This window comes from Anolis sagrei, chromosome 1 (genome assembly GCF_037176765.1).
Source record: "Anolis sagrei isolate rAnoSag1 chromosome 1, rAnoSag1.mat, whole genome shotgun sequence".
NCBI lineage: Eukaryota > Metazoa > Chordata > Lepidosauria > Squamata > Dactyloidae > Anolis > Anolis sagrei.
The window spans coordinates 234,812,002-234,838,029 of record NC_090021.1 but is presented as its reverse complement, the minus strand read 5'-3'; the positions used below and the strand labels follow the sequence as shown (position 1 = coordinate 234,838,029).

Here is a 26,028-nt window from a genome sequence, read left to right as displayed (position 1 = left end):
TGCGTTATTCTGCCTTGATATTCTGGGATATTGGGCTGTGTGGAAGGGCCCTGGGTTATACGAGTCCAAACTGTGGGCCCTTCCACACAGCCCTATATCACAAAATATCTTTGAACTGGGTTATCTGAGTCCACACTCAGATAATGTGGGATTTCCTGCCTTGATATCCTGGGATATAGGGCTGTGTGGAAGGGCCCTGAGTCCACACTCACATAATGTGGGATTTTCTACCTTGATATTCTGGGATACAGGGCTGTGTGGAAGGGCCCTTGGATGTATTTTCCAGTGCTGTAATTTCTGTGTGATTTCAAGGCTTGTCGAGGAACTCAAACTAAAGCGCAGTAGATCGCCCCGCCCTAGAGGAAGAAAAACTAAGCGGTGTCCCTTTAAGACAGGACTCCTCCCTTAGAGGGGAAAAAGAAGCGCTTGCCCTTTAAATAGCGGGACTTGGGCGCCGGATGCGGGTGCTGGTGCGCATGCGCGCCGAAAGTAGCTACGCAAGAGGAATCCTTGCGTCCGCCCGGAGACGTCAAGACGCAGCACAGCGCAGCGGAGGGGGCGGGGGCCCGGGACTGAAGCGAGGGTCCGCGCGGAGCCTCCGCGCCCCGCCAGCCATGTTCCGCTACCAGGTGAGGAGAGGCCCCGGGAATCTCGTGGGCTGCCGGGCTTCCGGGGCCATTGGAGGCGGCGGCTCTATGGCTGCTTCTCCCTCAGCCTTGGGCCGAGGGAGGAGGTGGCGGCGGAGCGAAAGAGGTGACCTTTGACCCTCGGGGGGGGGGTTCCTGCCTAAGGAGGGCCGTAGCGGACAAAAGAGTTCCTTTCGCGCCCGCTCATGGTGTGATTTGGGCGCGAGCCCGTCTAGGCTTGGTGAAGGCGCGGAAAAGAGGGAGTCTGGGGTCTCTACGTTTGTGGCTTTTCTCTTCCTCCCGGTTCACATGCATCTCCTTTAGACATAACAGCAACCGAGAGGACGAGGTGCCATAGCAACGCCCCCCTCAAACTTTGTCGTCTCATCCTTAAACAAGCGGATAAACTAACAGTTGCCTTTAGGAAAGGGATCGTTTTGTTGCTAGGTCGGCTGAGGGGGGAAAGGAAGGGGCCTGAGGCTGTTAGGAATTCTGGGAGTTGAAGTCCAAAACACCTGGAGGGCCCAAGTTTGCCCAGGCCTGATATGCACTCTAGAATTGATCCTGTTTGATACTACTTGAACTGCCATGGCCCAATACTATGGAGTCATGGGAGTTGTAGTTTTGCAAGATCTTGGCCTTTTCTGCTAAAGAGCACCAAGGCCTTAGCAAACAACAATTCCCACTACTGCAGATATTTGCGCCAACAAAATACTTTTTGCAAAAAAAAAAAAAAGGTAAAAAGTAAGATTTTAAAAATATAGAGATAGGAAGTAAGCGATAATAATTTCTGTTTATAAGTGTATGCTATGCTTGATCTGTCTTGCTACCCTTTTGTTTTGAGAAGTGAAACCTCAAGCTTTGGAGAACATAGAAGGGAGAGAACTTTCTACAGTGGAGTAGATTGGATTCTGATGAAGCAGCAACTTGTGATGCTTGTGTTGTGAGCTAGTATGTATTGTAATCTGGGCATGCTAATACAAGGTGCTAGATCACCACTGGGACCACCTTTACTGGCTTGTGCAAGAGTCTTTGCAGGTTGATCTTTAAATCCTCATATGGTGTCAGCTTTTCCAGTTTCTCGACCCATACTTTGTTTTTTAACACGATCGTGAGGTCAGGAGTATTGTGCTCCAAACCTCTGGCTGTCTGAATTCGGAAGTCCCAGAGGAGTTTGACGTGTTCATTTTCTGGCTTGTGATCCCACCAGTTCTTTGTCGCAGGCAGATGGTATTTGTGGCACAAGTTCCAATGAATCATCTGAGCAACGATGTTATGCCTCTGCTTGTAGTCTGTTTGCATGATCTTCTTGCAGGAGCTGAGGATGTGATCTAGTGTTTCATCTGCTTCCTTGCAGAGTCTATACTTGGGATTATTATTATTAAGCAGTTTCCAACATAATAATGGCAAAATTCAATGCCATACATACACGTGAGACCAAAACATAATATCTAGACATTACATATAACTATAAAGTAAAAACATTAATCATATTAAAACATAAAGCACAAACAACATTCAGACATTAAAGCATCTTAGTATAAACATTAAAATCACATACAAAATTGGAATCCGAAGCCATTCCAGTTATCAATTGCACATATTCCCTATTCAATTCTTGCACTGCTCGCTGACCAAAGGCTTGGTCCCACAGCCAAGTCTTTTCTCTCTGAAGGCCAAGAGGGAGAGCGCTAATCTAATTTCACTGGGGAGGGAGTTCTACAGCTGAGAGGCTACCACTGAGAAGGCCCTGTCTCTCGTCCCCACCAACTGCAGCTGTGAAGAAGGTGAGATCGAAAGGAGGACCTTCCCAGAAGATCTTAAGCTCTCCATAAGATCTTAGCTTTAGGAATCATAGAGTTAGAGGAGACCTCAACGACCATCCAGTCCAACCCCATTCTGTCAGGCAGGAACACACGATCAAAAGAATCCCGATAGATAGCTTAAAAACCTCCAAAGAAGGAATCTCCACCACACACCAAGGCAGCATATTCTACTGCCAGACAGCTTTTGCCGTCAGGAAGTTCTTCCTAATGTGGAGTCTCTTTTCCTGTAATTTGAATCTGTTGCTCTGTGGCCTAGTCTCCAAAGAGCAGAAAACAATCTTAGTTTTCTCTTAGCTAAATTGTATGCCTACCAGCAATGCAAGAATCTAGGAGACTGTTTTATTATTTTTATTACTTCATTATTGTGATGGAAAAGCTTTTCCTACATATAATATATCTTGATTATGCAGTAAATTCTCACATGATAAGTTGTTGAAGCAATTCATCTTTCTCCCTGAGTACTGTGCCTGTGGCATGAATGGCATAAAGACCCCACACCAAGGCCCACCCTCCAGAATATTAGGTTCATGGCTGGTCTCCTGACTGCAAAAGTGATAACTAACAAAACTAATCTTTGCCCTAAGGCTTTAGATGAGATGGAGAGGAGTCTGAATTGATTAAATGCCTTTTGAATTCCCTTATTCCATTCTATCAAATGATAGTCCCTTTTATATTAGTTTTCCTCATCTGCCGGAACCTTCTGCCAGCAAGACTGTCTCTTCTATAATAGAACTCTGCGAAAATATTCAAAGACACAGCCAAATTAGTCTGGATTTTCAGTATGCAAAGGGATCTTTATAAATTGAAACAATTAAGGTAGTATAAGGTTTTGTAGACTGGATGTTCATCTACACTGTAGAGGTAATGCAGTTTGAAACCCCTTCACCTGCCATGACTATGAAATCATGAGAGTCATCATTTGGTGAGGCACCAGCACTCTTTGGCAGAGAAGGTTAAAGACCCTATAAAACTCCAATTGCCATGATTCTGTTGCATTGAGTGATGGCAATTAAACTGGTGTCAAACTGCATTACCTTTGCAGTGTAGATGTATTAGTCTACGTCCTCAGATCTGAAGATGTACCTGAGGAATTAGACATAGTATATGAAAGCCTGTACTACCAGCTTCATTCTCTCCATTATGTCTAAGCTGCTACAAAATCCCTTTGAATACAAGGAAAATGTGATAATGCTACACTAAGTCCAGAGATATGGGTATGTTCTGGTAAATGGTTTAGAGTTGGTCAGCTACTCAATGAAATATTTTCACTGTTGTTTTTAAAACATTTGTTATTCAACAAAAAAGAACCATATATAAAACACTAGATAAAAGACATAGTCACAGAACTTGACCCCCCAACCACAAAAACAAAACCATACAAACACTTATTCTTAATGAAAAAAACAAACAACTACATCTAACACAACGTAGTCTACAACAATCATCCTCACTGCAACTATCACAGCTCCTACCATTAAACATATACAATACTACAGATAGAATAACAGAGCTTACTCTATGAGCTTCACATTCTTTGCCTGTTGGTTTTAATTTCTTCACTTTTCTACACCCATAAGATATCACTAATGCCACAATTCAGCTATTAGTAACACTCTTCTAATTAAAAAAAACAACCAAACATAACCAATAGTAAAAGTTGGTCTCCATCTCTGGTATAAAAAGGCAATAAATAAGTCCCAAACCTTCTTAAGTTGGTCGAGGATTTCTCCTTGATCTTCAACTTGTCCATTTCAGCTAGTTCACACATCTTCATAAGCCAATCTTCTTGCATTGGAGTTTTTGGGTTGTTTTGAAAAATGATTTGTACCCAAGAAAGTAAATGTTTAGGTGGCAGCTTATCTTTACATCAGCCTGTAAAAATTACATTTTATTTTAAATTATGGCTGTTATTTTAATTCATTTTAAAAATATTATTTATAAAATACTTAATCAGCTGATCTAGTGTTTAGGATAAAAGCTAAGAGAAAAAAATACTCAGTGAAATACTTGTTTTTGTAAAAAAAAGTATTCAGTTCTTCTTTAAACCATTTTCCATGTTTAACACTGACAGTTAACCAACTTGTTTTATCAAGTAGACTCTCCTAAGTGAACTATCTCCTTTGTTTTTAATGAAGTCATAACTTTCAAAATGCTTAACCATTATTTGATCATTTGTATGAGTCAGTTGACCAAATTGATCAATTGATTAAATAGCTTCTGATTAGTCAAAAGCCCCACCTGAGAGTACACGGAAAACACTATTATTCTGTGATTGATGTACTTGTTTTCGAAAATATTTTCACACCACCTTCTACTCATTGCCTGAGTGTCTGTGCCCTTAAAAAATAGTCACATGAGGCATGGTTCATTTAGCAAAATGACATTGGATTGGCTTTTGTTTCTTGTTTTTACTTTCAGTTTCTGCTCATCAGTATTCTATTCTTGTTTTCTTTATGTATGCAACACAATGAAAATGGTATTGTTGGAATTCAGGGGTATAAAAAATAGAAATTGAATCCAGACAACACAGAAGTACTCAACCACCAACAACCACCATGTCAGACTACACAGAGAAGCCATTGAAATCCACAAGCATGTGGACAATTTCAACAGAAAGGAAGAGCCCATGAAAATGAACAAAATCTGGCTACCAGTATTTAAAAAACTCTAAAATTACAACAGCAAAACAGCAGAGAGGAAACAACCAGGCACATCTTAACACATCTCAACAAAAGATTTTCCCAGGCTCAGCCAGGCCTTCAAATGCTAATGAAGGTGGTCAGTTGAAACATTCACACCTAGCTCCAGCAGAGAAGAGCTCTTTGCCCCACCCCAGCCATTCCACAGATATATAAACCCATTGTCCTAATTCCAACAGACCTCACTACCTCTGAGGATGCTTGCCATAGATGCAGGCGAAACGTCAGGAGAAATGTCTCTAGAACATGGCCCTATAGCCCGAAAAAACCCACAAGAACCTAGTGATTCCAGCCATGAAAGCCTTCGAGAATACACAGAAGTACTCCTGGTCAGTCGAAAGGCAGAACAGGGTATAGGGTTACAGGTTGTGCTGGATGGGGGTTGCACTCTCCCCAAAGACTCAGGTTTGCAGCTTGGGAGTCCTCCTAGACTCATTGCTGAGCCTGGAACCCCAGGTTTCAGTGGTGGCCAGGGGAGCTTTCACACAATTAAAACTTTTACTCCAGCTGCGCCCGTACCTTGGGGAGTCAGACTTGGCCACAGTAGTCCATGCTTTCGTTACATGTCGAATAGACTACTGCAATGCACTCTACGTGGGGCTGCCTTTGAAGACTATTTGGAAGCTCTAAGTCAGGCATCCTCAAACTGCAGCCCTCCAACTGTTTGGGCCTCCCAACTCCCAGAAGCCCTAATGAGCTTGTTCGGATGTCAGGAATTCTGGGAGTTGAAGACCCAAACAGCCAAAGAGTCGCCGTTTGAGGATGCCTGCTCTAAGTAGTCCAACAGGCGGCAGCCAGGTTTCTCACCAGAGCAACGTACAATCCCCCTGTTACGTCAGCTCTGCTGGCTGCCAGTCTGCTACCGAGCACAATTCAAAGTGCTGGCTTTGGCCTACAAAGCTTTAAACAGCTCTGGTACAACTTACCTGTCCGAATATACCCCTCCTTATGAACCTGTTAGAGAATTAAAATCTGTGGGGGAGGCCCTGCTCTTGTTCCAACCCCCATCACAAGCGTGACTGGTGAGGACAAGAGGCGGCCTTCTCTGTGGTGGCCTCTCAGTTATGGAACCCTCTCCCTCCTGGTGTTCAGAAAAAATTGAAGACCTGGCTTTGCAATCAGGTGTTTGGGTAGTGCAATATAGAATCAGCACAATGTAGCACGCAAATGATGACCTCAGGACTGGGGACTATGTTTTAATGGTTTTATGATATTTATATATTTTAATTGTCTATTACATTGATGTATTTTATGTTGTTGGATGTGTGGCATTGAATATTACCATTTGTACACTGCTCTGAGCCCCCTGCAAGGGTGAGAAGAGCAGGATAGAAATAAATAAATAGATAACTAGCCCTCCTCATGTTCTTGGCCTATATCTCCCAGCAGCCCTGACCACCATAACTAAGGATCGTAAATTATGGGAACTACAGTCCGAAGCACATCTTCAGGGCTGCAGGTGCTTACCTAGCTAATAAATATTGGTGCATGGTTGTGACTTAAAATTCAAACGTTGCAACTTAAACTGATTCATGAGTGAAACCCTTTATGAAACATATGCTGGCATAGGAAAACGAAAGTGACATGATGACAGTATTAAACGATTATTTAATCAATTATTGGAATATATTTTTAGGCTTCCGTTCATGTGTTACTTTCATAAAAATTGACAACTCATGCAGAATCAGTAGTTTGTTGATTGCAGCCTTATATAGCAGATAATATTCTATAGTTTTCTGGAATACAGGTGGTAAGAAAAAAGTATAGTGCTGACTGCTTCAGCTGTTCTGCTTATATGGTCTTTCACATGTTCAGAAACCTATGTCAAATATTTTTATTGTTTTTTTGTGGAGAATATCCACAGTTCAGCTTTCAAACATGGGCTTTGCATACAGAATGTCCCAGGTTCAATCTCAGGGAGAGCTGGAAAACTTCTTGCCTACAACTGTGAAAAGCTGCCAGTCAATGTTGAAAGCACTGAGCTCAGATACCCAGTGGAATGACTTGATATAGGGAACGTATAGCTCCATTTGAATGACATGGCTCCCAGAGAACTTCCTCCACATATTTAAGGGAGCTGAAGTAGTAGTACCATATTGCAGTATGCGAAGAAGGAGGTGCAATGAGTTAAGATTATTTGGGTGTTGAGAAATTAAAAGTGGTGGGTAAGACTTCTGGCTTGACTTGAGAAAATAGGATGATTGGAAAACAAGGTTTAGTCACAGTTTTTTTCCTCCCTGAGGCATCCTAACTTGAGACTAAACTTCAACCCTACATCTCTAGCTTTGCCAAAAAGTACATCATCCTGATTCATAACACAAGCAGCTTTCAACTGTGAAGAAAAAAGTATAAACAGTGTAGGTTTGTGCGAGGGTGCTATACTCCCATGATTTTGATCCCTAAGTGTGATTTCAGCTGTGAAACAAAACTGTAAACACTGTTGGTTTGTTTAGGGGTGTTGTACTTCCATTGATTTAACCCACAGTATAATGTAGTCATTTGAATGTTGGACTACAACTCTGGAAACAAGTGTATGAATCCCTGCTCAGCCATGAAATCCACTGAATGACCTTCAGCAAGTCACACTATCTCAGACTTTGAGAAAAGCAATGACAAAGAAAACACTGTTATAGATTCACCTTAGGGCTTGAAAGCACACAATGACAACAACAAAACCCAAAGTAATGACACAATGACAACAACAAAACCCAAAGTAACTGCGGACTGAGTGGCAGTTCTAAGGCAGATTATTGGAAAGGTGAATGTGATGCTACACCAACTAAAACATGACCTTTGATGTTTTATTTCTAATAAGTTTTCAGACCCCATGCTTGTGGAATATTCTTTTAGGGTACAGTGGGAGATGGTCAGAACTTTTCAGTTTTTATAATCGGTTCTGTGGTTTTCTTTTATTTCAAGTCTCTGGAGGACTGCCCTTTAGATGAGGATGATGAAGCCTATCATAACTTGGCTGAGGAAGATGAAGATATTGACCAGTTCAATGATGACACATTTGGAGCTGGTGCAGTTGGTGAGTTTGTGTCACAGAAGTACCCTGGCTTTTCCAATCTTAACCCTGGTATTATGTGGATATTATTTCTGCATAATATCATAATTGTATTGAAACATTCATTTTTTCCCTGTGGAAGATCTTGTTCTCTAGACCTGAGTTGCCCTGCTGTTACTCATATTGCCAAGGCTGCCCTTTTGCTATTTTTGTCTTTTGCCTGTGAGGAGTAGGCAGATGATGCTGTCACAGAACAAGGAGTGAGGGAAAGGCCAAGAGTACAAGGCAGACATCCTTTCTGTCCTTCCTCTGTAGATGATGACTGGCAGGAAGCCCATGAGAGGCTGGCAGAGCTGGAAGAAAAGCCTGCATCTGCAGGGGAACAAGTGGACCAGGGAGTCACCGATGAGATGGACCTGCTGGGGGACCATGAAGAGAACCTGGCAGAGAGGTTGAGCAAAATGGTGATTGATAATGAGCTGGAAGACCCAGCCATCATGCAGGCTGTGCAAACTCGACCTCTGGTACAGGTGTGTAACAAGTCATGGTAGTGGAAGAGAAGGAATAAAATTACCTCCTAGATATTAATGTGAATTGTAGACATTTTTCTGTGGTTTTCATTCTCATCTTACCTCCTTTCCAGCACTCAACTGGCCTTAATTCAAGCATCTGGGATGGGCCTTCAGTACTCAGGCGAATTAGAGGGCCACTTCTCAATCAGGTACTCAGTTTATTTTATCTCTCTTCCTTAAAAAAAAAAACTTTTTATTTTCCAGGAAATCAAATATTTTTCTTGCTTAGAGAAACAGAGATGGAAAAGATTGCAAGGGCCATCTAGTTCAACATCCTACCATATAGGAACACACAGTGAATACGGCCATGTTGGTTTATCACAAGCAATAATCACATTTTCACCATAAATTGATGAATGCTGCAGGAAGAGAACAGAGAAGAACCTAGAAAAGGCTACTTTTTTTGCTTTGCAATTATTATGATCCCATATGTGCCATGACTGCCACACCTCTTCCAAATGGAGGGAGAGAGAGCAAATGGATAAACATTTCCTTAAGTTGGTTATGAGAGCCAAGTACCCTAGTGTGGAAAAGAAGATTTCTACAATAGCACAAACTACTCTGTGGAATACATCTTCACCTATAGTGACTGTAGGTCATCATGCTGGTGACTTGGTATTTTACAGTTTGAGTTCTCCTTTTAAAGCAGTATTTTGAATTTGCTTGAATGATGGCTTGGTGATTCAGTCTCCCTTCTTGGATATGAGAAACAAAGGTGGGATTTTTTTCTGCTTGTTGACTCTTCTAAAGTAGAATGCATTGACACCAGACATTTACAAGGAGAATTAGATCCATTCATAGATGATAGGCTTAGGGCAGGGTGAAATAATAATGGAGCTGTTGGCTTCTTAAACTGTGTTCATTTTCAGGAAACCATCAGAGAAATTGCGAAGCTCCATTTTGCAGCTTTTGCTCTTTCTGCTGTTTCACACTAATTGGAAAAACAATTGCTCTATGGGGCAGGCTCTATTCATTTATTAAGTATATTCATTTATTAGGCTTACCTGGGGCTTGCTTTTTAAAAATTTGGAGCTCTTATCATTAAAACGCAGTAGAAGTTAATAGCTAGGATGGGGACCAAAAATATTTTAAGCAGGTAACTCACTAGTCAGCAGAGTTGTGTCTACTTGCTCTTTACAGTCATCACAGGTATTTTTCAAGCTTTCTCATTCTTCATACCTGACTCATAAGCTCCACTTTTGTGTGCCAGTTAAATGTGCCAGGAGCCCTCTCACTTGAGAATGGGGATCTCTCTCTTCTGAAATGTGTCTTTAATCACTTGTGATTTTCTCCCTTCCTTCTTTACAGGAGGTTCCTTCTGTGTCAGTACTAGAATATGCCCTCCCACAGAGACCTCCCCAAGCTCAAGAAGAGGAGCAGGATGTTTCGGAGCGAGCGCTGCCTAGGCGGTCATCCTCACCAGTCATTGGCAGTCCTCCTGTGAGGGCTGTTCCCATTGGGACCCCACCTAAGCAGCCCACCATGCCCAGCTTTAACCAGCAGGTACTACTCCCCCCCCACTTGGAATAAGAGTGGGTGATCTAGGGTGATGATCTCATGACTGAATGGCTTAGTGTTTGTACTATTTTGCAAAATAGGGGTTGATACTAAATTTTCTGTTCAGCATCTGCAAAGGCAAGTGTTTTCTCTTTGCTCATGTCTCTTTGCTTTCTTTGAAATGCTTTTTAGTTGTCTGCTCTTTGAGTGTGACATTACACCTGCTCTGAGGATCTCATCACAGTAGAGAATGAATCCACTTTAAATCTGGTTTCTGCCTCCTGCAGAATTCTGGGGTTTGTAATTTAGTGAACCTGTTAAAGGCTCTTTCCTAAACTAAAAACTCCAGCATTCTGCAAAGGGCAACAACCAGATTGAAAGTGGATAAATTATCTAGTGTGATGAAGATCCTGTGTTGTCTTCCACATGACCTGTCTGCCAGAATAGAAAGTTAATACCAACAACAAGGTTTTTTTGTTGATGGTTGTCTCATGAAAGACAATCTGAAAAGGATGTATTCTCTGCCCTGTAGTGTTCAGGATATTAGGTAAAATAAAAGTCCACCTCAGAAGAAAAAAAATGCCATTTTGGCTGTTCTTTGTTGTTTCATGTCCTTTCTGTGTCATTGATAGTTTATGTCTTGAAAGCCATGACAATGATGACACTAGGCTGTAATCCTTGTATTACCACCATTGCAAAACCGAGGTTGGCAATCTGCACATCACCATGCCTTCCTTAATTGTAATATAACTCCAGCATGGCTTCAGAAAGGAACTTAATTAGCTTCGACCGGTATAATTCCCTCAGTCCTGTCCATTTTGAAGAAACAGGACAGGGTATGAGCACTGGATGGAGCCATTAATGGCTAGAGCTTAAAATAACTGGTGGTGATCATTTTGTTTTTCTTATTCCACAGATCTTATGTCCAAAGCCTGTTCACATCAGAGTCCCAATTCAGCAGCGTTATACAAATCCCTTCAGTGAAAGGATGTCTCCAAACCAACTCTGCAATGTGACGGTAGTTCTGGCTGTGTCACACTTCTGGCTTGCATTCTGAAATCCTTTTCTGCTTTATCTGCTTTATCCTTCCCCTGATACTGTTTGTTCTTGAAGGCCATTCCTAACAAACGTAACCTTGAGTCTCTTCAGTATCACTATATTTTGACAAATCCTTCTGGCTTTGAATGCACTGGGTTCTGTGGACAACGTAGTCTGTCAACAGGAGGAGACCCTAGGGGTATCTTTGTGCATTGTTAAGTCTCTGTTTAGTACTGTAATCATTTATTGTTAGGAAGAGAGCATTATTTTCATATTTTTCTGTCATAATCAACTATTTAAAACTGAGATCCTTCTCTTCATGTAATTTTTATGACAATACATTCTTGTATATGCTCTCAGGTTGTTCTTGGTGAAGCGGTTACTGTCAAATATAATTACAGACTACGAGTAGCGTGTCCAGCAGTTGGCACTTAGTGCCTTTGGGTAGTCATGATCTACTGTTACTCTTCCAATCAACTGAGTAGACTGTGAATACAGTTTGCGAAGAGACCTTCAACATGACTCTTCAGTGTTGGTTGGCCTTTTTTCTACTTCTGTGTTGAATTATTTGTTCTTTCTCCTCTTCTTCTCATCCTCTTTCATGTCCCATGTCATAGGGGATCACCAATCCTCTGGACTTTTGTCTGCCTCCCCTTCCATGCTGCCTACTTCAGAGACAGTTCTAGCTTACTTTCTGCCTTATCTCATCTGAAGATGGAATCCTAGAATGTTTCCCCTGGGTCAAACTTTGCTGTTAGAACTGGTGTTTTCTATTTCTCTCTTCCCAGAATTCCTCCCTCCTGGGACACCCATTTCCTCCCAGTGTTACTCCTGTTCTCACCCACCTCCAAAGAGCACAGCTGCTAGGAGGAGCACAGGTAGACATCTGGATAATCATCTTGCTTTTCTCATTTTTGTTGCTGTTGCACACAGCACCATCCAAGTCTTTCTGTTTTTCTGTACCAATTCACCCCCTTTGTACGCAATGCTCTGTGTCTGTGTCCTCTCTCTTGCATTTTCAAATGGACAAAGTTTTTTGTACCAATGGCATCATCTCCTCTTCCCTCCTACAGGCTGGTAGGATGTCTCCCAGCCAGTTTGCACGGGTGTCTGGCCTTGTTAGCAGCCCACTTGCATCCATGAACCCCAAACTCCTCCAAGGCAGAGTTGGGCAGATTATGCCCCCAGCCAGCGGATTCCGTGCCTTCTTTGGGGCACCACCTGCACCAACACAACATCACTCCCCATGTCCTGGAGCTCACTTGCAGAACCTAAGGTATCCCTTTCCTTTCTCTTCTGCATTTCTCCCATTGAGCATGTTAAAACTGAATTGTGTTTGAAGATCCTCCATTGTACTCTTCTGAGAGAGAAATTTTATTCCTTAGGCCTCAGCCACAGATGTTCAGGCCAGATACAACTCACCTTCACCCACAGCACCGACGACTCTTACATCAGAGGCAGCAGCAAAACAGGAGGTGAATGTTGAATGCATCTGTGTGCTTCTGTTGAAGGAGAGAGGGAGGGAAAGAATAAATGCTTTCAAAGTGCAAGCAGTGAGGTCTTGCAAGGGACTGAGCACAATTTGTCTCATGAATTCTGTGCCTGGAGATATCTGCGCAGATTCCATGCCTCTGAAAAAAATATCTGCCTTTAAATCTGCATATGTCCAGATTTTAGAGAAATGGGGGAAATAGCCAGTGCTGATGAGAATGGAAATGGATGGATGTATTTTAAAATTTCAGACTATACTTCCAAACATTTGTTGAGATCCTGTGTTTTCCAGCTTAGCATAGCATTAAAATGTTCTTAACAATTGTTTTAATGCATATGTTCATTTGATGGATATGTATTGTATAGCATCGAATTGTGTCTTTATGTGCACTGCTCCGAGTCCCCATCAAAGTGAGAAGGGCAGGATATAAATATGGCTAGTAAATAAAATGAGTAAGAGTCTTTCAGATGGAACTCCACTACAGCTTCCTAGGAAACACCTCCAGGACTCGTGGAACAAAACTGTTTGGTAATGTTTTTCCCGATTTCTGGGTCATTCCTTTCAGTCAGCACCGGAATCTAAATGGATCCGTTGGGGACCGAGGGAATCATCGAAATAACCACCAGGAACAAATCAGAAAGGATCCATATGCCAATCTCATGCTTCAGCGGGAGAAGGACTGGGTATCCAAGATCCAGATGATGCAACTTCAAAGCACTGATCCCTACTTGGATGACTTCTATTATCAGGTTGGTATTCCGGTGGCCTCTTGAAGGCTGCATTGATGTTCTGCTCATGCCAAGGGGCAAACCAAGAGACCACGGACACTCCTTTAACTGTGACTCTGACTCTTTTTGTTTTTGAACTCTATATTCAAAGCTGAAAGCAGCTCTTTGCACTTTGACTTGCTTGTAGTTTTGGGTCAAGGTGCCAGGCCGATGTTCTGAGCTTCCAACTGTCTTTCTCTGTTTTAGAACTACTTTCAGAAGCTGGAAAAATTGTCTGCAGCTGAGGATATGCATGGTGATGGTCCTAAGAAAGAGCGCACTAAGCTGATCACCCCACAAGTTGCAAAGTTAGAGCATGCCTATAAGCCAGGTATGTACCTTTTGTTTAGCCAAATTCTGGCCTATCCATAGAGCAGGTTGAGGAAATAGAATTTCGAGCTGAGACCTGCCTGCTTCAGATTGAGGTGGGATTGAGGATATCACTACAGAATTGTACCCAGTATTAACATTGCCCTATAACTACAGAAGCACTTTAGGTTGAAATGATATGCATGCTCTTTGCTAGGTTAATTTCCTCTTTATTTCTCCATGTTCATAATTTACTATAGGAAAAGATTATTTTTCCCTTGCAGTCGAAAATGAAACAGTTCATTCACCCCCTCAGAGCTCTACTGTTCTGCTGCATGTGTAAGTTAGACACCTCCACAGTGGAGGAAGCAGAGGCAGAGTTAGGCATCTGCATAGCTAGGAAAAGTGGGACTGCATATTTATGAGCACCTTGTGTGGGCAAAATACAGGGTTAGTCAAAATGCATAGGCCAATAAGCCATTCAATTGAATGGCTTATTGGCCTATGCATTTTGACTAACCCTGTACATTATTTCTTTGAGTCGAATGCTCACCTTTTTTGGCTAATTAAATTGCCAAAATTAGGGTGTGCATTAGATTTGCGTAATACAATAATCTTAGTGTTTCCCCTTAGTAAAAGGGAAAGGTGCTTCAGGAGCTGCCTCCGGAGCTCCTTTTTGAAGGATGTCACCCCCAATTTAATGCTGTGTGATCCTGAATTTGTAGTTTGGTGAAGTATCTGCATTCTTTGGCAGAGAAGGTTCAAGACCTTTTCAAGCTACAGCCCCTATGATTCCATAGCATTGAACCAAGGCAGTTAAAGTGGGTTCATTCCACATCATAGATGCACCCCAAGATTTTCTTTTCCATCATTGGAAGCTTTGGTGCTCTAACACTTTTGTTTTTAAAGAAGGAAATCTAAGCAGGAAGCAACTATAATTGTCCAATTACACATTTTGCCACTGCACATCATATTTGGCAGCAAATACTTTTTTTTGGTGTCAGGGTTTTGAAAATTGAGGTGCGCATTAGATTCGATAGCACATTCAACTCAAGTAGATACGGGTATTAGTGCCATTATCCACGATGTTCATACAAAGGCACACTTTATGGGTGAGGAGGAAAAAAACAGCTCTTTATGGAGATGACAAGCTATTTAGGCAGATAGGTTTGCTTATGCATTTCCACCTACATTGCTTTTTCTTCATGCTTTCAGTGCAGTTTGAAGGCTCACTGGGGAAGCTGACAGTCTCCAGTGTGAACAATCCTCGGAAAATGATTGATGCTGTTGTGACACTACGAGGTGAAGAAGACGTAAGTTTCCTTTACTATGCTGACTAGGCTCCTCAAGCGGTTATCTTATAGTCCCTTATTCTTCACTTTTTCTTCCCAATTATGGTGTCTTGTAATGAATAAACTTCCTTGTTTCCTGTTCTACTCAGGTTGCAGATATATATGTGTGTGTGTGTGTGTGTGTGTGTGTGTGTGTGTGTGTTTAACAGGACTTTGGTATTTTATGATGTTTTTAGTTGTTATTTTGTTCATTAGGTTAAATTAGGCTGTGTTATATTGTCGAATGTGTTTATTTTGATGTAATTGTCTGTATGGATTTCTTTCTGGTAATTGAATTTTTGCCTTATATGTTGGGAACCGCCCTGAGTCCTTCGGGGAGATAGGATGGTGTACAAATAAATTATTATTACTATTATTATTATTATTATTATTATTATTTGAATCACAACAAGATGCAGATCCCAGTAAGGTGGCCTTCTGCAGCTGGCAGATGGTAGTTTTGTCAACGCCGATTGTGTTTAAGTGCGGGCCAAGGTCTTTAGGCACTGCACCCAGTGTGCCAATCACCACTGGGACCACATTATTATTATTATTATTATTATTATTATTATTATTATTATTATTTGAAGAAATGCAATTGGGCAGTCCTTCAGATATTTTTGTTGTGTTCCTTAGGAGACAAAAGAGAAACAGGTTCGAGATAAAAGGCGTCAGACTCTCTTCACGATTGAGAAGGTAAGTTTTAATGCCAGCATGACTTATAAGGGGAGTTTCTGATCCTTTGCCTGGTGAAGAGCTGCAGAAAACCAGAGGGGTAAACCATACCCCTCTCCTTGGATTTAGATTAGAGTTGCTACCACTGAAATTTCAATGTCCTGTAGATGGTTTCTTGATTATTGCTCACTTCTTGAAATAACCTTACTTACAGTGCAGTTTCCTCTAAAATGAATGTAGTTTAAATGAATGGCAGGCAGAAGTGCATTTCTGTCTAAAGTACTGCTTTAACTCTGAGTTCCGACCCTAAATGGGGTCCCCTTAGTTCAGTGTTGGGGTCCCAAAAAATTCAGCAACAGTAAAAGTCCACCCTTTCACACCGTTTACAGTAGACTCTACAGAAAATGTGTCAGCTGTATTTCATAAAGGGGACTATCAGTCTGTTTAGCCAGCCTTGCCATTCCTATATAGATGGGGTCACCAAAAATATATTAGGCAAAATGTTGTCATTAGTGGAAAAATATTTAGAATACTTGATCTAATGCACCAGTCTGCTCCTTAAGAATTGTGAGTGCAGAAAAAAGTGTTTGAGCAAACTTTCCAATTAAGCCATTTCCCAATCAAGGCAGAAGAATTGCAGTCCTGTCTGAATCACCCCTCCATTTTCTATGTATGTGTCTGAACATTTTTTCATGATAACTAGACATACAGCCTACTCCTGGATGTAGAAGACTATGAGAGGCGCTACCTCTTGAGCCTGGAAGGGGATAGGCTAGCCTTGATGGAGGAGAGGAAGCAGAAGATCTGTGATATGTATGACAATCTAAGGGGGAAAACATCCAACCAGGAAAGGTAAGAGTCTGCCCAGTGGGATAGGCATTCCTATACTGTTCAGAGACAGTTCTTTGAGAAGAATGGAATATTCGTTTTGAATGGACTCCTTGTACCAGAGGTGGGCAACATGTGACTTGCAGGATGCATGCACCATTCTGGCCATTTTTGCATACCCACCCATTCCAACTGCCCCATCACAGTCCCCACCACCAAATTTGCTAACTAGCCTTATAGCATAGGATGCGGTTGGAGAAAATGTGACCTACTACCTCCAAAGTGTCTCTAGTCCATCCTGATACCGAGTAAGCTACCATAGCAGGATTTTGACTGAATGGTAGCAAATCATTATATACAGTATCTGTTGCCTGAGTTGTGAAGAGGAAGTAGTGGTGACATAGTATGCATAGCATTGCTGAAGAGCCTCTACCACCATGACAACTTAATGGAGAACTCTGGCTTACTAGAGAATGAAGAAGGAAAAGATGGTGATAAAACAGACAAAACTCCCTCCTGTTGAGGGGCCATTCTTGACACAGAATTATCTTCCTGATTCAGGATAAAATGAAGTCTAATTGATCCTTCTTCACATTTTCCTGAAATTGGGGGAAAACAATTCTTGGTATCAAGAAAGCCCTTGTGACAGGAGAGTGTCTCCTTGATAAGGTGGAGGTAGGGTAGGGGCCTTTGATTTCCTTGCACTTCTATGTTGTTAGTGTTACTCACATTTCCGATTTCTATAATTTCTAGAATTATAGGAATCGGAACAACGGATGACGAACTTGGATTATGATTTTAGTTATGAGACGCTATTGAACTGTTATTGATGTTATTGATGGTCACTGATGTTATTTGCTTAGTGTGTTAGTGTGTTGGTTGTTTTTTAAATGGCTGTATGATGTTGCATTGAATTTTTGCCGCTTCTTATTGTTAACCGCTCCGAGTCGCCTAATTGGCTGAGAAGAGCAGTATACAAGTAAAGTAAATAAATAAATAAATTTCTATGTGGGCCTCCACACAGAAGGAGTTGCCTGTGATGTTGTAGAGGTGTTCTTTCTAACAAGAATGTGTGTGTTGTCTTCCAGCAAGCTGAGCGATGACCCTTTTGTGCAGATTATGTGCATCCGGAAAGGAAAGCGTATGGTTGGCCGGATCCTGCCTTTCTTGTCCACTGAACAAGCTGCCAACGTTCTCATGGCAACAGCCAGGAACCTGCCCTTCCTAATCAAGAAGGATGCCCAGGACGAGGTAGATACACCCACAGAGACCGATGGTGTCACAGAAGGTTCATCTTAAGTGTGAACAGTAATCCATCTGTAATAACTTTTGATTTTTGTTAATAAAAGAAGTAATGTTCCACAGTCAAGATGAATTGGTTGTCAGGAATTAAATCCGTTCACAGAAGCTGCCATCCTAAAACACTTGTCTGGGAGTAAATCCCAGTTTAGGGAGACCTACTTTAGAACTATTTTCAGAAGCTAGAAAAGTTGTCTTGCGGCTGAGGGGACTTTCTCAGTGTGCATTATGGCTTCACATACAGCTTTTTCTTGTAGATCGATCATGTTGGTGCTCTGGAAAGAGCAAAGCCACAGCCAGAATGTGTACTTATTTCTACCCTCCCTCCCACTTTGCTTCATTAAAATATTTTGAGGATGATAATGTTATTTTAATTTGTTATCCCAAAAGCTACTAGAATATTCTATGTTGTATAGGATACTACTGTTATTGTTGAGTAAATTCCAGAGCAACCGATAAGGAGGTGCTTGCTGCTTCTCTCTTTTTGCACTCTCTCTTTTGCCCTTTTGATGTGCGTGAATCAGCCTAATTATATTACCATTTTGCAATATGTTACATAACATTCTTCAAATGGTGGGAAGGAATAAGTCAGAAAAGACAATATGTGAGACAGAAACTGGAAAAAAATCCAAGGAAAACTGAATAGTACTTGTCTTCAAAGGGTAGAAGAGTTACTATTGGCTGTTGCATAGATAATAGGCTTGTGCATGGATTCCGTTTGTTCGGTTCCCTTTGGCCAGTCTGGCTTGTTCGGCTGACCGTAATGGTAAGGGTTCAGCCACCAGGTTTTTTTCGGCCAAAACAGGCCATGCATCAGCCAGTCATGGCCCTTCTCCTATTCAGCATTACACAGTGCGCAAAGGGGCTGTTACATGCTCACATGGAGTTTGTCTGTGAGCCCTGCCTGTTGGGCCAATCAGAATAGAAGAACACTGTGACGTGTCTTATGCAAGTTGTGTCTATTTAATGGGGCGAGCACCTCAATTGCTCTCAGTTGCGTCCTGGCTCTAGAGATGCTTCAGTCCGATTGCCTTGCCGCTCACTCTCAGCTTTATTTTTTGGCTTGGCCTCTCTCTAGCATTTAATCTTTTCAATTTTCCTTTATTTTCTTGATTCTTTTTATTTAGTGGACTGATAGTTGGGAAAGTGTGGGATGGGTGGGTGGGGTGCAGGTGTGTGTTTGGGAACTTGGGAGAAAGAAAGAGCATCTTTGCTCTTGGTGTGCTTTTCTTTAAAAAATATTTGGGTGGCCCTGAGAGCCTTGAGTCACTTTTAAACTCCTTTTTCTCCTCCCCTCCTGCTAGCAAACAAACAGAATAGCCTGATTCTCAGAAAACTACTACCTAGTTACCTACCTACCTACCTACCTATAATTTCATTCCTTGGCAAAGAAATTCTCTCTGTGCTCTCTGCCTTCTGAATTTCAAGTATTAATAATAATAATAACAATAATAATAATAAGTATTAGTAATAATCCTTTGACCGTTGCCAGTAGTAAAAATAATTACAAAACTTAGTTTTGGGCTTCAATCTGTGGAGAAACTTTGACAGAACCCATCGTTTTTTGTGAGAACAAGAAAAGCAAATGCTTTGGAAGAAGTTGCTTGCTGTTATTTCTTTTTATTAGTAAAGAAGAAAGTGTAATAGTGGGGCACTGAGCTGTGTGATGTGGAAGTGCATCTTTGACATTTGGCAGGAAGGAATGGTGCTCTGCTGCTGCTGCTCCTGGAGTAGTTACAGGCGGGGCAGCAGGAGGGTACCTTTTTGGGAATTTTTTAAATTTCTAAAAAAAAAAAATAATCCTAAAAATCGGGATGAGTCAAACGTTATGAAAATTGGCAGGCAAACAGTGGTTGATATGTTCTCCAAGTGGTCATTTTCATCCCAGTATCCCTAAAAATGACAGGAAGGGGAGCCTGAGAAGCTCCCTCTCCCAATGCTGCCAATGGGCCAGATCTAGCCGCATTTCTCGACTGCGGACCAAAAACAGCTATTCATTAACCCACCCATTTTCAGGACACGCATGAAAATGGATCTGGGAGGTCTCCCAAAATTCAGTCAGCAAAAACAGATTGAGGTTCAGACAAAATGCACAAGCCTAATAGGTTTTTTTGTGTGTGTCAGGAGCGACTTGAGAAACTGCAATTTGCTTCTGGTGTGAGAGAATTGGCCGTCTGCAAGGACATTGCCCAGGGGACACCCGGATGTTTTACCATCCTTGTGGGAGGCTTCTCTCATGTCCCCGCATAGGGAGCTGGAGCTGACAGAGGGAGCTCATCCATGCTCTCCCCGGATTCTAACCTGCAACCTGTCGGTCTTCATTCCTGCCGGCACATGGGTTTAACCCATTGCACCACTGGTGGCTCCAGCCTAATAGATAATATAGTAATATTAATTTCACCCTTCATCATTCTTTCTACTGAAACAGTATCCCTTCATACTTCTCAATTAATTAAAAATGTTTGCACCTGATTTCTGTTCAGATATCATTGAGTTGGTATCTAGATTTGCTCTGGTCCCCTTTCTAGCATGTGGCATGTTTCTAGTCTTGTGTGTACTCTAGTGGCTCTTAAAACTTTTCTCCTCCCTCAGGTGCTCCCCTGTTTGCTGAGGCCCTTCTCCCTTGTTCTCTACCACCTATCCCTGGGAACTGTGGCCTGCATCCTGCAGCAGCTCATGAACCTACCTCAGAGCACAACAGCAGCTCCATCTGCCAATCAACACCTCACAGCTGTGCTCCAGAACAAGGTGTAGGCTTTTATCTCTGTCTCATCCAATCTACCATTAAGCTCTGGTTTATGGTTTTTGTTGTTGTTCTGGGCATATGGGGTCTTACACGTGGGTTTTAAAGGTTAGTATTCTTTAATCTCCTTTTGCTAATGACAGTGTAGAAAGTGCTGATTGTAGATTTTCCCTTGCTCTTTATCATTTCATTTAGTTGACTGTTTATTTTGCATATTCATAAGCGAGGCTTTTTTTGATCCCAAATAAGAAATGCCTAGTCTTTGAAAATAAAGTGGACTTAATGAAGAAATCATTGCTTACTAAAAGAAAGCAATTGCTAACCTTATTTATTTTCTCCCACCCTTGCAGTTTGGCCTCTCTTTTCTGTATTTGGTCTTGAGCCGAGGAGAAGAACTGCAAAATTCAGACTCTAATACAGAGCACATGCAAGACAACCAGTGGTGAGTTTGTGCAGCCCATCTCCAGCCATTAAAATTTATTTCTTTTAAAAATCATATGTTTTAAGTATGGCATTTGAACAGATCCAGATAATCTACACTAAATAAGTGAAGGCTAGTTCCTGGGGTGGGAATTTTGCAGCTCTATGGGTTATTGGACTGCCATACTAGACAATCACAGGCAGTGGTGAAAAATGCTGGAGTTCAAGAACATCTGAAGTGCTTTCCGACTACTTTAATCTCTTAGGATTCATACAATTCCAAGCTTCATTGATTCCAGTATTACACATTGGGGATTATTTGTTGTCATATAGATCAGAAATTGATAGTTGTCAATGCTAAATTGGTGCTCTAGGACTCCTTGGAAGGTCAAACCCCTGAAAAGCATTGAAAAGGTGTTTTAGCCTTGCTAATACTACCTGCGGCGCATCAAAGAGTGCTTTTTTAAAAAAAAAAACTCATGAGCCATTTTAATCGAAAGTGACTTGGAAGTTGAATTCTTGGGTCACATCCTGCTGAAAAAGAGTCTTCTCTTGGGACCAAAGTGGGCCAGGAAGGAGCAAAACTATCCCAAAATCAGCTTCCATGCTCTCAAGGGATCACTTGGGATAGAAAATGATTTGGGGTGGGGGTTGAGAGCTGTTTGTTGCTCTAGGGGTTTGATTTCCCTACTTGGGCTCAAGCATGGCTCAGCACTCTTTCTGAAATACTACAACAAGTAATTGCAGCAATAAAATAGGAAGCTGCAAGGTAGATGAGGTTGAGTTCCAAGTCAGTTCTTTACCCGTGGACCTCTTCAATTGTGCCTGAAAGCAGAGTGGTGAGATGTATTCCCTTTGTTCATGTGAGCAAGCCTAGCTGCAGTTTCCTCCCCCACTGTAGCTTCCAAATAGTCTTCAAATGCACCCCAGTCTTTACTTGCTGTGCAGTAATTTAGTCTAGATGTTTTCAAGAATTGTGTAATCTATTAGCTAAGATTGTTCCCTTCTTAGGAGAAACAATAGCCACAAAATGGGAAATTCTGCTATCTCCTGTAGTATTGTGAAAGCTTGAAGTATTGTGAAAGTTCCTGGATGAGAGAAAAGTACACAAAATACCCTTAGAGGCACTGAGTCCTAGCATTCAAAGAAGGTTCTGCCTGGTTAAGGTTTTCTATGATAGATGTGCTGGTTTACTTATCAAATCCTGTCACACCACAAGGTTTGGGTGTCAAAGGGTATTACTTCAGCAAGCTTAAAGTTTTGTAAACTCTCATTTTAAATTTAAATTCAAACTGCAATTGGCACTGCTGTTCTCTTCATCCTGACAATCCAGAATGCAGCACCATGTCCTGTAAAGCTGCCCCTGCACCCATTTGCAGTGACTTATCCAAGTGGGTTTCAACCAAACTTGATTCTCGGTTCATGGTTAAACCTGAATTCCTCCTCTGAGGGGGAAGTGACCAGAGTGGTGGCCTTTGTCAGTTCTTCTTCAGAGCCACTTCCTATTAAAGTCAAGAAGACCTCCTAACCTTCCTAGCAGGTGTAGCTTTTTGGAAGGGTTCAAGGGAAGGGCAAATTTGGCAAATTTTTCCCCAGTATTAGAGAAACTCCAATGAGTACAGCTCTAGAGACATCCCATAAGATTCTGTCTGCAAATAAGTTTTACCAAGATCTTTCTTTGGCATACATGCTTTCTCTCCCTTTCTCCCTCTGTTTATGACATTTGCAAAATTAGTAGATGAAACATTATGTGCATCTGCAGTGTAGAATTAATGAAGTTTGACACCTCTTCAGCTGTCATGGCTCAATGCTATTGAATCATGGGATTTGTAGTTTGGTGTGGCACTAGCACTCTTTGACTGAGCACCTTGAAAAACTGCAACTCTCATTATTCTACCGCAGGTATCCTCAGACTGGCCCTCCAGCTGTTTGGACCTCCAACTCCCAGAAGCCCTAACAAGCTTGTTCAATGGTCAGGAATTCTGGGAGTTGAAGGCCCAAACAGCTGGAGGGCCGCAGTGTGAGGATGCCTGTTCTACAGCATTGAGCCATGGCAGTTAAAATGCCAGATGAAGCATATTGTACCCACCTTATTTATCTTCATTACCTGGCAATATATCATAGGATGCAATAGACCTGAAATGTAAGTGTAGTTACTTCCATGGAATACTCTAGCTTCTGTGCCGTGAACCAACCAAGCTCTAACCCTTTTCCCCTGCCTGCTGTTCCTTTGATTTCTGCAGGGCGGATCTGATGTTCATGGCAACCCGGGAGCTTCTCCGGATCCCGCAGGCAGCCTTGGCAAAGCCAGTGACTCCACCTTCTAATCTCTTATCACTCTTCTCTCGCTATGTTGATCGGCAGAAGCTGAATGTGCTAGAAACAAAGTTGCAGTAAGTATGTCATCTTGTCCATATATTAATAGTAGAGACAACTGCTAGCAAGAAGGAAGGAGGGTATTGATCTCCAAATGTTGAGTTTACTCTTTGAGTGGGAGGGTGGGAAAACTTGTTTTTGTCTAATGGCATAAAAATAAGTTGAGGAAATACTCACAGTAATTCCTACAGAATAAGATGGTGGCACATACCCACAATTTGTATTGGTAGACGCTTATCAGTGTGGTGATACACTTAACACTGTTTGGCTGAGTATAGAATTAAGCTTGGATTCACCAAATATGAAAACTTTGGAGATAATTAATTTTTGAAGATTTTGAAGAATTAAATAAAATATTTACCATAATTAAGAAGTCTTTAGACTTAACCTTTGTTTCTGGTTCACAGCAGAGATAAAGCCTAAGAACATGTAACTGAATCAGTTTGCATTCATTACTATTGTATTTACCTTCCCCTCTGTTGGGAGGTTTCACTATAGAGATTAGATTGCAAGCTCTTTGGGGCAGAAAGTTGCCATTTTGCTTACATTATGCTGTATGTTTATGGTATAATGCATAAACCTTCACTAAGATACAGTTTTCTTTAGATGTTGGCCTATTACTGTTTCATTATTTTAAATGTTATTTCCTTAATTGAAAGATGACTTGTTTGAAAAGGATGTCTCTTCAACTTCCTAGCTAGTACTACAGTCAGTCTGACAGCTCTTCTTATTGCCCTCTGCCATTTCAGGTTGATTCAAGGAATACGATAGAAGGCCTCAAAGTTCTGCCATGCTGGTGTCCTTCGTTGCTGCCACCTCCAGAGTGTTTTAGTGGGCAAAGAGGAGGCAGTGCCTTCTCGAAATAAATCCTTGTGGGATTATGCCTCTCTGTCCTAGCACGGAAAATTGCTCTCTTGCTCTGAGCTTGGCTAGGGACATGCTTCCCTTTCCCACCCATCAGTTTGCAGTTGTGCATGTCCTTGCTGCATCAAATCCACCCCAAGCCTTCCTTTCCCTTCCCAATTTCACAATGGCTTTTCTCCCTAAACAAACCCTATTCTCCCCACCACACTACTGACTGATTGGTAGGGGGATTAGCTTTGCTTTCTGTCTCCTTGCTTGAAAACACTGGGTGTTGGGCAGGAGAGGGGGGACACAAACTTACCTGTATCCCTGCACTGTGGAAATGGTGAAACCAGCGGCCTCTGTGTTGGAAATATTAAATGATTGGAAGTGTTTCTGTCTATCCCACTGGTGAGCCTATTATTCTTCTCTTCCAGTGTCAGATGCCGTACTATAGTATTGCTTCAGTCCTTACAAAGTGATCACCTTTCTAAACCTTGTGATGAAGCAGCATCATTTTTGCACATTTGTCTAGTCTTCCTGAACTCATTTTCTAGCTGAGCTTTCTGTCTCTGACGTACACTTTGCTTCAGCTGGCCGAGATCCTCATAGACTTTAACCCATAAGGTACCAGGAATTAATTCACCTGGGACAAATTAATTTAGTGAATTACAATAGTATACACTGCTAGGTCCTGCTGGTTTGTGCTCTTTTTATTTGAATGTGGTGGGGTTTTAAATTTTTACTCTGCTTTTAAAAAGAATTTGCACACTTAGGTATTCTCCAACAAGTAAACCCGTGTTACTAATGCTGCCTTTCCTCTGCATTCTCCTTCTGTCTCCCTTTCAATCCAAATTTCTAACTTTTCCACCACTTCCTTTCCTTTGCAGCCTCTTAGCCTCTCATGATCCCTTCCTCTAGCCCCACTCCCTTCAGTACATATGACCAGGTGGTCCATTATTATTATTGTGCTTTTACTTTTTGGTTTGGTTATGATTAATGAAAAATTTCTAAATTTACATTTTTATAGGGTATTGTAAATAAAAAATGTATACTTGTGGGGAGTGTCTGTAATGGTGTTGCCTATGGGTCTTGTTTTTCAGTAACATGGGCCTCTGTCACATTGACAGTGTTTTTCATTAAGCAGACATTCAAGAGGCTTAATGTAGGGATTTAATGTGTAAATTAGGAATTTAGCCTCAAACAGAAAATATTGAATGTATTGAGAACAGTACTGTAGCTCAGAGCTAAAAAAAGAGCCATAAAATGGATATTTAAATCATGAAATAACTCAGTTGCAGAAGCTGGATCACAACCTAGGCAAGAACCATGTATAATTGTAATATATACCTCTTGGCTGCCATCATAATTAATCCACCCAACCCTTAAAGCTGCTAGTGTTTACTGGAAATTTGAGATTCTTAAAGACTGGCTTTCTTGAACTCTAGTTATTCTCCCCTATTTCTGTTGCGTAGGGGCCAGTTCTGTACAGAATATAATTGGCATATGGACAGTGTTTGTGCTTCTTTTATTATCAATCAGCTTTAACACAAGTGTTTAGCTTAGAAAACAGATGGGGGCAGAAGAGCTCCATGAATGCAGCTAATAGTGTAAATGAAAAACATAATGCTAATTTTTATTTGCCATTGAATTACTGATATTATGCTGAGCTGCTTGCAA

General features: G+C 41.5%; 1 protein-coding gene across 2 annotated transcripts; it reads left to right on the top strand.

Moving 5' to 3' along the window:
• Positions 1-540: 540 nt before the first annotated feature.
• PATL1 (PAT1 homolog 1, processing body mRNA decay factor) lies at positions 541-25,422 on the top strand. 2 transcript variants are annotated; one of them, XM_060771504.2, is made up of 19 exons: positions 541-629; positions 8,071-8,182; positions 8,474-8,688; positions 8,802-8,879; positions 10,039-10,233; positions 11,144-11,245; positions 12,054-12,143; positions 12,339-12,541; positions 12,651-12,740; positions 13,323-13,506; positions 13,732-13,855; positions 15,049-15,146; positions 15,801-15,860; positions 16,543-16,691; positions 17,756-17,918; positions 20,559-20,714; positions 21,060-21,151; positions 23,373-23,522; positions 24,255-25,422. In XM_060771504.2, the coding sequence occupies exons 1-19, from the start codon at positions 615-617 to the stop codon at positions 24,274-24,276; spliced, it is 2,298 nt and encodes a 765-aa protein (XP_060627487.2). In that variant the 5' UTR covers positions 541-614; the 3' UTR covers positions 24,277-25,422. The 2 variants fall into 2 exon arrangements, with proteins under 2 accessions (XP_060627487.2, XP_060627492.2); XM_060771509.2 differs by lacking the exon at positions 12,054-12,143.
• The last annotated feature ends 606 nt before the right edge of the window (positions 25,423-26,028 follow it).

Bases quoted from the DNA above. Each gene is read 5' to 3' on its own strand.
- PATL1 (XM_060771504.2), top strand. The intron at 11,246-12,053 runs GTAGTTCTGGCT...CTCTCTTCCCAG, and splicing joins ACCAACTCTGCAATGTGACG to AATTCCTCCCTCCTGGGACA. The intron at 13,856-15,048 runs GTATGTACCTTT...TCATGCTTTCAG, and splicing joins AGAGCATGCCTATAAGCCAG to TGCAGTTTGAAGGCTCACTG.